This window comes from Anomaloglossus baeobatrachus, chromosome 3 (genome assembly GCF_048569485.1).
Source record: "Anomaloglossus baeobatrachus isolate aAnoBae1 chromosome 3, aAnoBae1.hap1, whole genome shotgun sequence".
NCBI classification, from domain to species: Eukaryota; Metazoa; Chordata; class Amphibia; order Anura; family Aromobatidae; genus Anomaloglossus; species Anomaloglossus baeobatrachus.
Genome location: NC_134355.1, coordinates 290,208,634 through 290,226,496, shown reverse-complemented (window position 1 = coordinate 290,226,496; position 17,863 = coordinate 290,208,634). Strand labels below are relative to the sequence as shown.

The window sequence follows — 17,863 nt, the reverse complement described above, 5'->3', positions numbered from 1 at the left end:
GCGAGCAGATGTGTAAGAAATCTCAGAGCGATGCGCGTGAGAAACAGAGTTGAGGCATATTACGTCTAAATGACATCTGGGAAGAAGTGAACGCTTGTCACCCAGCACAATGACCTTTGAGGTTCAACCAGATCTGTAGACTGCCTTGATAACCTTGAATGCTACTAAGCTCTACATTAATAGCTACAGTGGAAATAAATGGACCATGTGACAGCACCGTTCCCACTAGAGGTGAACCCTGAAAATGACAAACAACTCGCCATTGCTTCATGGGAATTTAATTTCAGAGAACGACAACAGGGCTTTAATTACTGCCCATTAGTTTCCGATTTGTTTTGGAGTATGTCTCAGCACTGAGCCATCAATCACAGCGTATCAGGCTCCATTCCTGTCCTCTACACACATCACACAGAGAGGTCTCCTTACATCCACCAGGGCTGCATTGATGTAATTGCTGCTCTCCCCATCTATGGTAATTAAGAAAGGCAGACATCTGTCAGGCGGCAGCAGGTCCATGAAGCGGTTCTTGTCATGGTTCCTTGGTAAGCAGGCTATACTGCAGTCTTCGGCCTGTAATCTTGGGGTCACAGAATTCAGAGTCTGCAGGAGAGAGATTCATTAGAGACAAAGTATTGGCCCCTGAGTGATTATTGGGACAGGAAAATGAGCTTTCATTTCTATAGCATTAATAACAGCTTCACGTTAGCAGTAAAGGACTGTAAAACATAAAACAAAGGGGTTACAAACAAGTACGGCAGGATATACTAATTCTCAAAAGGAAAAACTTACAATTTGACAAATTTTATTTATGAGTTTGTTTTAATTGTAGGAATTTTCACACTAGATTGGTGTATATACCGTTATTATTCTAGTAATATTTGCTATGATTAAGAGTGTTTAACGCTTGAAACGCGTAGGCCAGTGTTTCTGATTTTTTTATGAAATTTTTAATCTATAAATAAATTATGTTTTTATAGAAGAACACTCACAATTATATATTTTTTGGGGCAGGAGCTGTATACAACCTTTCCGCTCATTCTCAGATGCACAAAGTTGTACTACAGCCAGAAATAGGCCTTATTAGGAGACGTGAACCAAAAATGGAGCGACTGATGTTCTGGAAAACATAGGAAGAATTCTGGTGTCTACTAAATTGATTTAAACTGGAATTAACCAAGTGGAAAAGCTAAGAGACCGATGTGAAGACTTGCATGCATAGCTCATCGATACACTCTTCCCTTGCATATATAGGGATATCGATATATCCAATTTGCTTACAGTATAGACAAAATCTAAGCAGGTAATTATAAAATGAGACCATGTCTTTATTATAGCAGGTATTTTATCTTCCTTTACTATATGAGGACCTGTCACTTGCATAAAAATATAGTTAAATTCCATGAAAGAATTCGAGAGCTCTCCCAATTTTGCCACTCTTCAGTTTTGTGCTTCATTTCTCCAATGTAAAGATATTGCCATTTATTGCTACTGGAGGGCAGTATGTGAAATCTCTGCTGGCAGTGCAACTGAGCATTTCTCTATTTTTTTCTGGGAGCGAGAGTGTTCAACTCTCGCTCCCAGACTTTGCTAATCACAGAGAGGGAGAGGTGAAAAGAGAATGCCCCAGAAGAGACTCACAGTTGAACTAAAAGCAGAGATTTCACTTACTGTGCTCCAAAAGCAACAAACGTAAATATCTCTGCAAAGGAGCCATGCAGAACAGAACATATACAGAAACATATACCTATGTAAAATATATAGTTCTCCACATATATAACATAGTCCAGGCCCGATTTACGATTGATTCAATGCCTTTTTTGCTGTTTTTTTTAGATGTTTATTTTTTAAATTTATGCTCATCATTGTGAGAGAAGTTTATGGTTTCCAGATGTTTTTTGCCTGATTCAGCATTTGCTACTTTTCAAAAAGTTGCACTTGTACTCTAAGTCCCCTTGAAATTATTTTATATACACAACATAGTTTGGTGCATTTATGGGCTAAAAAAAATAAAATAAATTAAAAAATCGCCAAAAAGGTTAAAAGATTATAAAAAAAAGACCATTTCTGACTTTGTGCAAAATTAATTGCATTCATTTTAAAGAATGTATTGCAATAAGTAGCAACACATACCAGAAGACAAAAAAAAGAAAGGGAAGTAAAAAAAAAAAAATCCCGCAAATAATGATTCGGACAAAATATCGTTTTTCAGAGGTAGATTTTAAGAGGAAGAAGGCAGGGAGTACTTGTCGACGTGTTGTTGCGCGACTTAGAATTGAGACAACATCAATTTGGTGAAAAGTAGCGATCTGCAATCTGTCTCACATGCTGTCATGCGACAATTTTAGAGCTCTGGTTTTGTTGTAGATAAAATAGTAATATTGCAGGAAAGCCGCATGCAACATACATTGAAGTTTACGGCAAATGTTTGCGTGTGACTACCAACAAGTGACAGAAAATCCCCAAAATTTGGTAACATATGCAACTCTATGGCTAAGTTCACATTTCCGTTGTTTTGCATCAGTCACATGCGTTGCTTGACGCATGTGACTGATACGTTGTACAACGGATGACAACGGTGACAAAAAAGAATTTCTTTGTCGGACTCAGTTGTGTGCGGGGGGCGGTGTTCGGGGGGCGGAGCTGAGGACGTCAGTGCCGTGGGGACTGCATGGCTGGGGATAAGTGTGTGTGTGTGTATGTGTGTGTGCGCGCGCGCGGAGTGAGGGAGGGGGCGGAGCGTGAGGGGGCGGAGCGTGAGGGGGCGGAGCGTGAGGGGGCGGAGCGTGAGGGGGCGGAGCGTGAGGGGGGCGGAGCGTGAGGGGGGCGGAGCGTGAGGGGGCGGAGCGTGAGGGGGCGGAGCCGTGCGGGGTCGTGGAACTGAGGACGTCAGTGCCGCGGGATTTGATTTGATTGCAGGGCTGGGGACAAGTGAGTGTGTGTGAGTGTGTACACATGCGGAGTGCGGGAGGGGGCAGAGCCGATCCAGGGTAAATATCGGGTAACTAAAAGCAAAGCACTTTTTGCTTGGTTACCCGATATTTATCTTGGTTACCAGCATACACCGCTCCCTGCACCCTTAACCACTGTAAATATCGGGTAACTAACCAAAGCGCATTGCTTAGTTACCCGATGTTTATCCTGGTTACGGGGGCGGGGAGCCAGAGAGCGCATGTGCAGCGAAATCCTACGGATCACGCTGCTCAAAAAACATTACAGGCTGCGTTGCTCCCGCCCGGCGGTCAGTTAAAAAACGACTGACCGCGACGCAGCGGATGCAACGCAGCATCATCAGTCACAATCCGTCAATAATAGAAGCCTATGGGGAAAAACAGGACTCCTGCAAAATATTTTGCAGGATACCGTAATTCCTCAAGGCTACGGATTGTGACTGATGCAAAACAACGGAAGTGTGAACATAGCCTAAGTTGTAGTATGTCATAGATTGCACTGTGACACGATAAGAAAAAATTACATACAATGTAGCAATGTGTTGCTGCAATTTAAGTGTTGCTGTGCAGGTGTTACATGGAAACAAAATATCTGTGCTTTGTATAAAGTATTACATTCATTGCCTGGTAAGCTTACCATAGCATTGTAGAATTTCAGGATGGTTGTATTGGCTAAAATATAAATCATATACTAAGGAGATCTAGAAATATAAGAAACAATCCCCAGCCAATAATAAGATGTGCAAAGCATTATTTCTTCACACATTACCTTATGATGAATTCAGCAGTGTTCTTTAAAACAGAAAGGATTTAAGCTAGTAATAAGCAAGTGAATAGTGAAAGAGAGCGTTTATGGTGAAGTGTTACATACACAGCTGTGCTGTGCTTTAAAGGGGTATTTCCATCTCTAAGATCCAATCCCAATATGTAGTAGGTATTATAATAAAAATAATAATATTAGCAAATATCTCTAATTAGAAATGTAGTATAGTTTTCCTGATAAAGCCATGTCTCTTACCTCATGTGCAGGGCATTGCAGCTTAGGTATCCATGGTTAAGACAATGCCTTGCACATGAGGTAAGCGATATAGTGAATTAGAAGAACTATACTAGATTTCTATTTGGAGGTATTTGCTAATATTATTATTACACCTACTACATATTGGGATAGGATCTTGGAGATGGGAATAATCCTCTAGGTGTACATCCTCATTTTTTCCATCTTTCTTCATATTATGGAGATGTGTGAACAGACGTAAACTCTTATCTTTCTCTTACCAGAAGGGGTGGTACAAAGGCATGTGTCATAAATCAAAATACCCCTTAAAAACAATTTTTATTTAATTTAAAATCTCAAACCAAGTGTGACATTAGGTGAATACCTTACTACAGGTGCACAGAAAAAGGAGAATTGCTAGCCCTATAACTGTTTCTCCCTCCTGTGCCCTACCTACCAGTGGAGGTCGGCACCCTAGATAGCATAATGGCGCCCCCACTCACCGTAGGCTCACCCTATCTAACTCTATACGCCCCTGCCAAATAAAGTGCAGTGCCTCAAAAAGTGCCTAGTGATATATTAAAGTGCACAGTGCGTAAAAATATCTATATTGGCAGATACAGGGAAGGTATAGTTGTAGGGTAGTTATCACTCTCCTCAAACCTGAGTTTTCTTGTCCATGAGAGGCTCCAGACCTTTAACCCATTATAACTATCTAACTGGAGAGTGATAAGTACCCTACAACTATACCTTCCCTGTATCTGCCGATATATTTTTTTATGCACTGTGCACTTTAATATATCACTAGGCACTTTTTGAGGCACTACACTTTATTCGGCAGGGGCATACAGGGTTAGATAGGGTGACCCTACGGTGAGTGGGGGTGCCCTTTTGCTATCTAGGGTGCCGACCTCCACTGGTAGGTAGGGCACAGGAGGGAGAAACCGTTATAGGGCTAGCAATTCTCCTTTTTCTGTGCACCTGTAGTAAGGTATTCACCTAATGTCACACTTGGTTTGAGATTTTAAATGATCTAAATAAAAATTGTTTTTAAGGGGTATTTTGATTTGAGATGTGTGAGCAGATACAATTTAAGGGAGCAAGTCACATTGTCTATGTAGTCTAATCTGAGGATGGCATGGTATAGAGAATGAGGAGCTGAGCAAAATGATATATAGGTTTTGATGGGAAAGTTTCACTAAAACTTGAGATAACAATGAATAAAATACTAGTCTTTGTATGCATGGGTACAGTGGGCGGTCCTACTATGCAGTCAAACAGGAGAGACTGCCAATCACTGAACAGGGCCACCCACTGGACTCGTATGTAAAAAAAACGGGAATAAGGCATAGGATTTACTGAAACTGTTCCAATAACAATGTATATCAATCTGATCAGCTACTCCTTTCCTATAACGTTCTGCCTGCAGATTACATATTTTCAAGATCACAGGATCCCTTTAAGGAGCTGGGCATCCACTAAGAGACCCTGCCATCTACTACAACGCTCTATGCGCTTTCAGATTTTAGTATAGAGATATCTGCTTTGACAAAGACACTTTTTTTTTTCTACACTTTGGTAAAAAAAAAAAAATTAAAGTGTTGCAAATATAGTACATAAATATGCAAATCTATAGGATACAGGGATACTTAGTGATTTGTGGAAGTGACAATTTACATACCTCCACTTATTCGGACATGTTAGAATGTAGATGTACTTTAATAATTTATTGAAAATCTGGAAACAGCTAAAACTTTCTCAGAAGAACAAATAACTAAGACTAAAACTAGACTGAAATGTGAAGTAAACAACATAATGAAAAGCACTTGCTATAAACTGGCGATGAATGGCCACTTGCGTGCAGGCTATTGATCTTTCTGGATATATGAGCATGCTGACTAAGTTTAACATCACAAGGTTCCCTCCCTGTACAGCAATCTGCTGACTATTCTGATGTCTCCTAATGGGGGCTCTAAATCCAATTTGCAGTCACAAGCGACCTATTGTTATTGGTCTGTAGATTCTCTTATAAAGCTCATGCAGAGGGATGACTACTGACATGTGAACCATATACACAAAACAAAGACATTATTCCATGTAAAACCACATTTTGTTTCACCCACTTTAACCCCTTCAGCCCCCGGGCACTTTCCGTTTTTGCGTTTTTGTTTTTTGCTCCCCTTCTTCCGAGAGGCGTAACTTTTTTATTATTCCGTCAATCTTGCCATATGAGGGCTTGTTTTTTGCGGGACGAGTTGTACTTTTAAATGAAACCATAAGTTTTACCATATAGTGTACTGGAAAACGGCAAAAAAATTCCAAGTGCGGAAAAAAATGCAAAAAAGTGGGATTGTACAATAGTTTTTGGGATATTTTATTCACCGTGTTCACTGTATGGTAAAACTGAGGTATCTATGTGATGCCTTAGGTCGGTGCGAGTTTGTAGACACCAAACATATATAGGTTTACTTGTATCTAAGGGGTTAAAAAAAATTCACAAGCTTGTCCAAAAAACGTGGCATACGTTTTGCGCCATTTTCCAAAACCCGTAGCGTTCTCATTTTTCAGGATCTGAGGCTCAGTGATGGCTTATTTTTTGCGTCTCGACCTGACGTTCTTAACGGTACCATTTGTGCGCAGATGCTACATTTTGATCGCCTGTTATTGCATTTTGCGCAAAGTTTGCGGCGACCAAAAAACGTAATTTTGGCGTTTGGAATTTTTTTGCCGCTACGCCGTTTACTGATCAGATTCATTGATTTTATATTTTGATAGATCGGGCATTTCTGAACGTGGCGATACCAAATATGTGTGTATTTTTTATTTTTTTAACCCTTTAATTTTCAATGGGTTGAAAGGGGGGTGATTTGAACTTTTAGGTTTTTTTATTTTTTTTTAATTTTTTAAAACTTTTTTTTTTACTTTTTTTTTTATTTTACTAGTCCCCCTAGGGGGCTATTGCGATCAGAAATCTGATCGCTCTGCACTATCTGCAGATCTCAGCTACAGAGCTGAGAACTGCAGATTTGCTGCTTCACTTTCAATGCCGGCTGTATTCCGGCATTGAGAGGAAGTGAGTCATGTTAGCTACAGGCGTCATCACATGACCCTGTGCTACCATGGCAACCGCCGAAAGTCACGTGATCATGTCACGTGACTTCCGGTGGGGGCGGGGTAAGTCACTGTCATGGCGGCGCCCATATACATATCGCTGCCAAGACTTTGGCAGCGAAATGTAAGGGGTTAATGGTCGCGGGTGGAAGTGATTCCACCCGCGGCTAGCAGGCACACATATCAGCTGTTGATAACAGCTGATATGTGCGCGTCTCGCCGCCGGCAGGGCAGGGCTTACCGGCACACGATCCATGACGTACCCGGTACGTCATGGGTCGTTAAGGGGTTAAAGGGGTTTTCTGGGTTTTATATACACGTCTGCAATCACTATGTGACTATAGATTGGTGAATCTTGACAATGTGCATTTTTCACACTGTCAGGATTTCCTTCTATTGCCAGATTGAGCAGTCATCAAATTTCCACAAGAATGTGATTTTCATAATTGAGGTCAAGTGCCAACTAGCTTTTCATCCGCCTCTCTCCATAGAATATAGAGGTCACAAGATACCTATAGTCACTTTTATAGTCACTTTTCCTCAACCAAGCAATTCTCATACTTGCGGCCACATGAGGACTGCTTAAACTGAAAAGAGAGGGAAATCCTGACAGTGTGACAAGTGCTTGAATTGAAAATAGAAGGAAATCCTGGCAGTGTGACAACTGCTTGAACTGAAAATAGAGGGAAATCCTTGCAGTGTGACAACTGCTTGAACTTGAAAATAGAGGGAAATCCTGACAGTGTGCAATAGCCACTCTGAAGTCACTGAGTGACATAAGTAATGAATCTATTGACCAAAAAACACCTTTAAAGTGAAGCTCTATTTTGGGGAAAAATAGTGTTAAAAAAAACCCTTGTATCTCTGCTTGTTGCTTCTGATAGCCTATTTAGATCAAAGACCCTGCTAAGCAAGAGAAGGGGGGAGCACATTTGTCTCCATGAAGCAGACTAAAATGGGAACATTAGAGCTTTGTGCCTGTTCTCTATACCCGTACACTGCACATAACTCAGAGAAGTTATGTACAAGTCTCTTCCTCAAAGGAGCCACAAATGAAGAGCTTTACGTTAAAGTAAAAAATTAAGTTTCTTTTAATTATATAAGCTGGATTTCTAAAATGCAGTTTGATAATGTATTTTTCTTCCCTAAAAATGAATTTGCATTTCCCCAAATTGCTAAATACAAGACAAAAAGGAGGGCATTTAAGCTCAAAAACATGAAATGTACATGAAATACTTGCAATACATTAAAAAAAGAGAGAAGCCTAGAATACATACTGATAATACCTGGAATTCATCTTTGAGATGTGACGAGTTGGTCTGGGAGTCTATTCTGATCATGTCAAAGTATGCGGCTTTAAATTCACAGACTGGAATGGCAGTTTCTCCGCATAAGCATGCTTCAAGGATGGCATCGTGGATGAAGATATACTGCTCCTGTGTACACATGAAAAAAAAAATGACTGAAGGAGGGCCTCTCTCTTGATTCTTCCATTTTCTTCATTAGTTTTTCTCCTCTACGACAAACATTCTGCAGTATATGTCCAGTTGGTTGAAGGGAAATTCTGTACAGGTACTATAAGGGGAATAATTTTGAAACGTAGGGAAAACAAATCTAGTGAAAGATCCCCTTTAACCCCTTTACAATCGGCCGATTTTGCGCATTCCGTTTTTTTTGCCATTTTTCTTATGAGAAACGTAACTTTTTTATTTTTTCAGTCAATATGGTCTGTGAGGGCTTGTTTTTTTGCGGAACGAGCTGTACTTTTAAATGAAACCATGAGTTTTATCATATAGTGTACTGGAAAATAGCAAAAAACTGCGCTTTTTTTTTTACATATTTTATTCACGGTGTTCACTATATGGTAAAACTGATGCATCACTGTCATGCCTGAGGTCAGTGCGAGTTCATAGACACCAAAGATGAGTAGCTATCTTTTATCTAAGGGGTTAAAAAAAAATCAGAAGTTTGTCCGAAAAAAGTGGCGTATGTTTTGCGCCATTTTCCACGACTTGTAGCGGTTTCATTTTTAGCAGGTCTATGGCTCAGTGACGGCTTATTTTTTGCCTCTCGAGCTGACGTTTTTAACGGTGCCATTTTTCTGCAGAATCTATGTTTTGATCACCTGTTATTGCATTTTGTGCAAAATTTGCGCAACCAAAAAACATAATTTTGACGTTTGGATTTTTTTGCCGCTACACAGTTTACCGATCAGATTAATTTATTTTATATTTTTATAGATCGGGCATTTCTTAACGCAGCAATACCAAATGTGTGTATATTTTTCAACCCTTTAATTTTCAATGGGGCGAAAGAGGGGTGATTTGAACGTAAGTTTATTTTATATTTTTTTAATTTTTCCAAACTTTTTTTTAAACTTTTATTTTTTTTACTTTACTAGTACCTCTAGGGGCTATAAGGATCAGCTGTCTGATCACTCATTCATTTCTCTAGATCAGAGCAGCACCGCTCAGACCAGGAGAAATGATCATCTCTTCTAACAGCCAGTACTCCGCTGTTTCTTACAGGACCTGTGTCATGTGAGCTACAGGAATCCTCACCATGACCCTGTGCTACCATGACAACCACTGGATCCACATGATCACGTCACGTGACTTCCGGTATCGGCCTGTAAGTAAAGTTTTAGCAAGATCTCGATTATAATGGCGCTGTCACATATTGACAGCTCCATTTAAGAGGTTAAAAGGCACGAGCGGAATGTGATTCCACTTATGCCTGGCAGGCACACGTCAGCTGTACAAATCAGCTGACATGTGCACTGATCGCCCACAGGGATTAACACTATGACCGCATAATATTACTGCCCGCGGTTGTTAAGGGGTTAAGAGTATGTGCACATGAAGTCTCAGACACGGGCTTTTCCCTTCAAATTGTAAAATGCTGTAGGAAACTACCGGTGGCTTTTTTCCAGAATTGGCTCTTGTAGTGTCTCGACTAGTTTGCGGCGTCAATGCTGCCTGTTTTTTTTTTTTGTTTTTTATTTACATCACGTATACAATAGTGTAGTTTCAAGGCTTTTGAAGCCTTAAATGGTTAAAAAAAAGCTCACAAAATACCAAATGTGCACACCAAGTCATTATGACATTATAGTGGACAAGTCCATTCTTTTTAGCATTTTAAGCGTTCTTTTTCATGGGGGTTTTCTAGAGAAAAAAAATATATCATGTTCACATGCACTTAGTCACTAATGCGTTCATTTTTCATGATCCCAGCCAATTACATCGCAGCACATCCTGAGTAGAGCTGCTTTAGCATATAGATAAAACAGAAGACTACAACTGCATGCAACTTGAAGTTAATATGAAGGAAAGTAGATAATTACCTCTGTTTGAACCATGTTGATTCGGCGAGAACGCAAAGCTTTGACACAATTATAGATGTCTACAACTCCTTCCCGTTCTGCCATGTCCAGCATGATGTCAATAACTATGTAACAGCCAGTGCGGCCAGCGCCAGCGCTATGAAATGAAAGGAAACAATGACAGCATGGGCATACATAGCACGACATCTGGTCAACAAGAACTTAAGGTAGGATAAGGTGTAACTTATTGATCGCTAGGACTCTGATAACTGACCATCAACGGATTAGAGAAAAGGGCTCTACATAGGAATGGAGTGGAGGCTTGTGCATCTGCTTTCTCCATTGTGGGACTGCTGGAAATCACAGTACTCAGCTATCTCGAGCTGTCTTGTGGATAACGATTGGAGTGGATGTGTGCCATGAATGGAATGGAGGGTCTGTGCATCTGTGTTCTCCATTTCTGTGGCACTGCTGGAAAGTGCAGTACTCAGCTATCTCGAGCTGTCTTTTGTAAAATGAATGGAGCGGATGTGCCCATGTGCAACCTCTGCTCAGTTCAATCATGGATCTGCAGATCCCCATATGAATGGAGTGGAGGGTCTGTGTATCTGCTTTCTCCATTTCTGTGGCACTGCTGGAGAGCACAGTACTCCGCTATCTCCAGCTGTCTTGTAGAAAATTAATGGAGCGGATGAGTGCTTGCGCAACCTCTGCTCAGTTCAGTCATGGAGCCCTGTGTTCAGGATTGGTGGGACTCCCATCAGTCGGAAGCCCAGCTATCAATATGTAATCTCTTAAGGTGGCTTTACACGCTAAAGCGATCTCGTTGGGGTCACGTATTTTGTGACGCACATCCGGCTGCTTTAGCGATGTCATTGCGTGTGACACTTATTAGCGATTTTGAATCGTTGCAAAAATATTCAAAATCGCTAATCAGTGACATGCCCCCCTATTCCCAGTTATCGTTGCTGCTGCAGTAACGATGTTGTTCCTCGCTTCTGCGGCAGCACACATCGCTATGTGTGACACTGCAGGAACGAGGAACCTCACCTTACCTGCGTCCCGCCAGCAATGAGGAAGGATGGAGGTGGGCTGGATGTTCGTCCCGCTCATCTCCGCCCCTCCGCTTTGATTGGGCTGCCGCTTAGTGACGTCGCTGTGACACCGAACGCACCTCCCCATTGAGGAAGGGATTGTTCGGTAGTCACAGCGACGTCGCAGAGCAGGTATGTGCCTGTGACGCTGCTGTAGTGATAATGTTCGTTACGGCAGGGATCACCATATATCGTTACAACGCCGGGGGCGGGTGCTATCGCGCTCGACATCGCTAGCAATTGCTAGCGATGTCACAGCGTGTAAAGTACCCCTTACCCTAAATATACTTAGTACAACCCTTTTACTGCTTTAAAATAACCAAAATATATATGTACTTTTCAAGCTCAGAGGTATGAAACACAAATTGGGAAAATTAAAAGCAACCTTACAATCTATTAAACTGTCCCAATGGGGAGAGAATGGGAATTCCATGAATGGTGTACATAACTACTAGAGTGCAGACCTTTATAAAGGACTCACAGTAATATGGGATCAGGAGAACTATGAACGCTATTCAATATGTGAATTTGCTTTGATATTCCACTAGCAGTCATTTTCTCTGACTCATTGCCGCTCTTTAGCTAAAGCTTTTACTGAGCCATATTGAGGAGATAAAGCTGGGGGAAATGATGATACTTCACTGATAAAATACCTTAGATCTGCCATTTTCCTTAATAACCATTCTTACTTTTCTCACAGACAAAAGTAAAGAGGTTCTGGGGACAGAGTACAGTATGGATTATGGCATCTTTACAATTAAACTTTCCTACAGTGAATAGGCTTCCTAAAGAGTCCGTGCGCACAATTGTGCCACAAACCGCTGTTTAGAGTTCTATTTTTCCAGAAGAAGAGCAGAATTTGTGAAATAATAGAGCAAAAAAAAGGAAAATTAAGACCTGTAGAAAAATAAAAAAATGTGTACGCTGCCTGCTAGGCATCTGGCCTGACATGATAATAGACTGTGGGGTGGACAATAGGTTACATCCCATGCATATGAGTGCAGCACATACATCCCCTGGTTCTCATTAGTAGGTCTGGCACAGGCAGAAGATAACTGCTCTGTGTTCCCACTCTCCGGCCTGCCTCAGCATTCAATCATGGAAGATCAATACCAAGAGGTTTTCGGCACAGCTATTTGTTTACACTTCACCGCCGCCTGAATAAAACAAGCGGAGAAGCACATTCGACAGTCTGATTTATTAGAGGTGCATTCTCCATCTCCTTCTTTCAGGAAAATGGAAGTAACAGCGCTGCTCTGAGTTATTTAAAGCAGCCAACTCATTGTCTCAAAATGACACCAGTATTTAGGTAAACGTGGCTCCAATCTAATGGCATGGCAGAAAGTCCACATTGTCGGAACAGACTGGTTTAACTTTCTACTTTACAGCAAAGGCAGGAAATGAGGCCGGCAGAAGAAATTAACATAAGGATGCCTTAGCTAGTAAACATCCTTGCCGGAAAGTTTAGAAAGTCATTAAAAATGGAAACGTTACAAGAAAAGTTCCAACTTGCTTTTTTTTGTGCATAGTGTGATTTAAAGGGAATCTGTCACCAGGTTTTTGCCACCCCATATGAGATCAGCATAATGTTGGGACAGAGACCCCGATTCCAGCAATGTTTCACTTACTACATTAGTTGGTGTCATTTTGATAAAATCACAGTTTTCGCTGCTGCAGATCAAGCTGTTATTTGAATATTGGACTACTTGGCAGCACGCTAAGTAGTATTCTTATGATAATCTACTGTTAATTAATTAGTGATTTTATCAAAACTACACTAAGCAGCCCAGTAAGTGATACATCACTGGAATCTGGGTCTCTGTCTCTATATTATACTGCTCTCAGATTCAGGTGCAAAAATCTGGTGACAGAGTCCCTTTAAAAAAAATCTGTCAGCAGGTTTTTGCTACCAAATCTGAGAGAGACATGCTCTAGGCAAAGAGATTCTGAATCCAACAATGTATCACTTAGATTACTGGCTGCAGCTGTTCTGACACAATCAGAATTTTTAGATTTAGCAATGCAGGAGAGCTTTCCCACCCACACCAAGCTCTCTATAGAAATTGTACTATGACAGTGAAGTATCAATCAGAGGAGGGGGTGTGCTGGACTGAGCAATGAAAAGTCCTGATGGTTAAACAAACATAGCAAATAAACAAACAACAGATGGACCTTGACAAGACAGGCATCCCAGAATTCTATATTTTAACCCTTTCAGCAAGCTGTCTTCAGCTTACATAGTAAAAACCTGCTGACAGTTTCCATTTAAACCCTCCTGCCTCTATTTCAATTAAACAGCAACTTTTTTTTACCACTTCATCAAATATTGCCAAATTAATCAAATTCTCTATCATTTCTTATAGGAAAAAAAAAATGTAAGACGCTATCACAAAATTTTAGCATGCCTCCATTTTTGTAACAAATGTAACATGATACAATTTAGCTGTAGGAGTACAACACCATGTTTAGGTTATTTTTTTTTTGTGACACACCAATAGCAAAATCCAAACACTAACCTGCAATGAACCACAATGGGTCCAGCACTTGGAGGGTTGGACATTTTCACTCTTCGTATAAAGGACAATAGTCCGGTGGCGTGGTATGGTACGCCATGGTCAGGCCAACCTGTGAAGTGGAACTGCTTGACTTCCCTGATTTCATTATATCCTCTCTAGAGGAAAAATAAAAAAAACCAATAATATATTGTTGCCCAGGTACAGCATTGGCGTGGACACATTCAGCAGTATTTATACATATGATGGGTGGGGGAAAAACAACTTTTAAAATACCCAACAGTTAGCGCTAAATAAATGTAGTATTACAGGCAGTGAGAGCATCATCGTTTCACTGACTTATACCATCAAGGAGCGGGTTGATGGCAAATGATTGCTTTATTCCAGGATATTTTATAGTACTATCAAGCAATCAATTTCCACCAAACTGCTATCTGCAGGAGAAAGAAGCTCGCTTCGCTGCACTACAAGCAACAAATGTCCACAGAGAGGTAACAAATAATTAATCCAGAGGAGAGCATGCATCCGCCACTACAAGCAGCTACACATACAGTTAGCTTTTCACTTGTCTAACAAAGGCATAATGCAAGTAATGTAGTGACAACAGCAACATTTTACATCTGTGCATTGAGTATAGCAATTACAGACAAATCACAATGCGTAAAATGCATAAATCCCGTAATAATGGAATAGTGTCATAACCCCTTTCTGATTACACTACGGTTTTGGCAAAACAGATTATCTTTCACTCATCCAAACTATTATTTTGTTTATTGTTTTTCAATGGTTATACAATTTTATTGTATAATGTGTTTTATTTTCTTCCAAATATACAACAGTACAGACAAAAGAGGGCACCCCAAACCTCCCCTCCTCTAATTTGTGCACCTCAGTACAGAGACAGATGACAATTGGTTTGGATTAAGAGCGGCTGCATCCCATTACTCATCCATATGGCTGCAATAGGGTATATTTATACATTATATGTTTTAGACATTATTGCAGCCGAAAATCAGTTCCATTTATCTGAAAAGGGATGTTTTATGCAAACCTTCAATCAGATAAGTTGCAAAAATGTTTGCAATAAAACATGGCGCATGTGACTACCATTATGGAAATAAATGTGGTTACTATGATGTGATCACATTTTATAGCAGGAGATCAGGAAAGTCTTCTCCCTAATACGGCTATGTGCACAAGCTATTATAGTTTGAGATGCAAGATCTGTCATTGAGTTAAAGCCAGTACAAGGGCTCCTTTGTGTACCTGGAAGTATCGTCTACAGTGATATACAATACACTAAAATCTAATTGTACTTCAGAAGCTTTAAGGAAGGCTTTTGGCCAAAGAACAGGGTAAAAGCCGCCTTACAGAAAACACGTGTTGCTTTCTTGGCCTACAGCTATCTCTCCTCACTCAAACACTTATGTGTTTAAGGCTGGGTTCACACACAACGACGTCACCGTTACGTCACCATTTCCTGTGTCGTAACAGCGACCTTAGATGATCGCTAGTAAGCTGTCAAACATGTAATTTTAAGCAGCGGCGGAGCAGCGATCATAGCGACCTCGACGATCGTTGTGCGGTATCACACGCGTCGCTATGCGACGACTCAGACCTTGATAGAGGCGTGGTGTTTACCCCTAGACATGTTTTGCGTTGCCTCTTTTCACGCCCCTCTGTTCCGATTGGTGATCGCTACAGCACCTTTGTGTTGCCTTTTTCACACCCCTCTATTCCGATTGGTGATCCCTACAGCGGCGCCTGATTGGGTGACCGTGCCAAACAAAGGAAGACACAGTAGTGCTTTCATTCATTCTATTTCATTTCATTCAGATCCACAAAGAACGACACACTAGCGACACCAGACAGAGAATCTACTACGTGGAACAAAGAATGGAACTTAAAGAATGAAATCACGGTAACGCCTTCGGCAAGGTACCCAATCGGAACGCTGTTGTAACCACCAATCGGAGTCGTAGGGGCGTTGCAAAATACACCGCAAAAACACGCCCTTGTCCTACCTTCAGTCCTACGTCACTGCCTTCAGCGTCATCGCGACCGGCGCTGCTGCGGTGTCAAACACAAGGATGCTGAGCTTATCATCATGGCGCAGTGGGATAGCAGCGATCAAAAAATGACCTGGAACATTCAGGAGCGAGCAGCGATTTCGCAGCAGGGGTCTGATCGTTATGTGTCACACACAACGACGTCGCTATTGAGGTCGTTACTATGTCACAGAAAATGGCGACTTAGCAGTGATGTCGTTGTCGCTGTGTGTGACACCACCTTCAGTGAACAGACGGTAGAAAGCCAAGGCCACACACCTCTGGTGGTGGATTATCAGTGATGAAAACAAGATGATCCGAGGTTTAACTATAAAAGGATAACTTGACAATGTCAGGAGGCCACAATACAGATTGATGATTGTTAAAAAGTTTGGGAAAAGTCAGAAGGCCCTACATACACATGCATTATGGTTAACAAGTTTGGGGAAAGTCAAAAGGCCCCCATAAACATGCACGATGGTCAATAAGTTTGGGGAAAGTCAGGAGGCGCCATACACATGGATGATGATCAGAAAGTTTGGGAAGTCAGGAGGCCATACATAAACATGCATGATGGTTAAAAAGTTTGAGGAAAGTCAGGAGGCCCCCATACGCATGGATCGATGGTTAGATACTTTGGGAAAAGTCTGGAGGCCTCAGTACACGAGTGATCGTAACAAAGTTTGGAAAAAGTCAGGAGGCTCTGATACACATGAATGATGGTCAGAACATTTGGGAAAAGTCAGAAGGCACCCATACACATGGATGATTGTCAGAAAAGGGAGATAGAAAAAAAATCAAAATCTCCAGCATCCAAAGTCCATGTTCATTCCGATTTATTTAGAGATTGCGAAAGACACGAGCCGCCAGACGAACTACTGCTTTGCACAAACAGCGTCACGTTTCGACTATAAAGTCTTCTTGTGAATAAGACTTTATAGTCGAAATGTGTCGGTGTTTGTGCATAGCAGTAGTTTGTCTGGTGGCTTGTGTCTTTCACAATCTTTAAATAAATTGGAATGAACATGGAGTTTGGATGCTGGAGATTTGGATTTTTTTCTATCTCACTTTATTGAAGCCTTGACCTGGGTGGCTCCGTGCACTTCATTTCCATGTGGAACAGGTGGAACTAGGACTGGTGAGCGAATAGGTCTATCTTTTTTTCGACTGTAAGAAAAGGTTGAAAAAACTCAGGAGGCCCCCATATACTTGGATCATGGGCAGAAAGTTTGGGAAAAGTCAGGAGGCTCTACATACACATGCATGATGGTCAAAAAGTTTGGGAAACGTCAGTAGGCCTCTCATCACATGAATGAGGGTCAGAAGGTTTGGAAAAAGTCAGGAGTCCCCATACACATGGATGATTATTAGAAATTTGCAATAAAATAAGCAAGTTCAGAAGAATTTAATCGGTGTGATATTCCTAAAAATTTTGGCAGCACAGAACTGAACATATTAGACAATGGGCAAAATTGCTAGTAATCTCTTACACAAATGATAGGGTGCTAGTTTTAACTTTCTCTTCATTATAGTGGTAAAAGAATATAAAAAAAAAAATCAAAATTTCCAAGACATTATTGATGTATTTCTTTACTTTCTGTACTTTAAAATACAATGCCTTCATACTAAATGGTGTGACTAAAATAAACCATGAGAATACTAAAGAATAATTGTGCCAATCAAAACAGCCATCTGGTGACCTAACAGCAGCTGACGGACATTTCTGGAATGTGGCAGCTGTAGCTTCAGCAGGTTCATAAGAAGTTTTACATTTCTACTATTTGAGGACCTTGTTTCACTATAGTCTAGGATGAAATATTTTTCTGGATT

General features: G+C 40.9%; 1 protein-coding gene across 18 annotated transcripts in view; it reads right to left on the bottom strand.

Moving 5' to 3' along the window:
* PTPRK (protein tyrosine phosphatase receptor type K) overlaps positions 1 to 17,863 on the bottom strand; it is a 450,255-nt gene that overhangs the window by 10,867 nt on the left and 421,525 nt on the right. For 9 of the 18 annotated variants that reach the window (XM_075339909.1, XM_075339913.1, XM_075339917.1 and 6 more), the window contains 4 exons: positions 13,989 to 14,143; positions 10,400 to 10,535; positions 8,334 to 8,492; positions 427 to 600 (listed from right to left, as the gene is read on the bottom strand). In XM_075339909.1, the coding sequence (XP_075196024.1) occupies positions 427 to 600; positions 8,334 to 8,492; positions 10,400 to 10,535; positions 13,989 to 14,143 (624 nt within the window). The remainder of the gene's footprint in view (positions 1 to 426; positions 601 to 8,333; positions 8,493 to 10,399; positions 10,536 to 13,988; positions 14,144 to 17,863) is intronic. The other 9 variants (XM_075339911.1, XM_075339914.1, XM_075339919.1 and 6 more) reach the window with 1 other exon arrangement.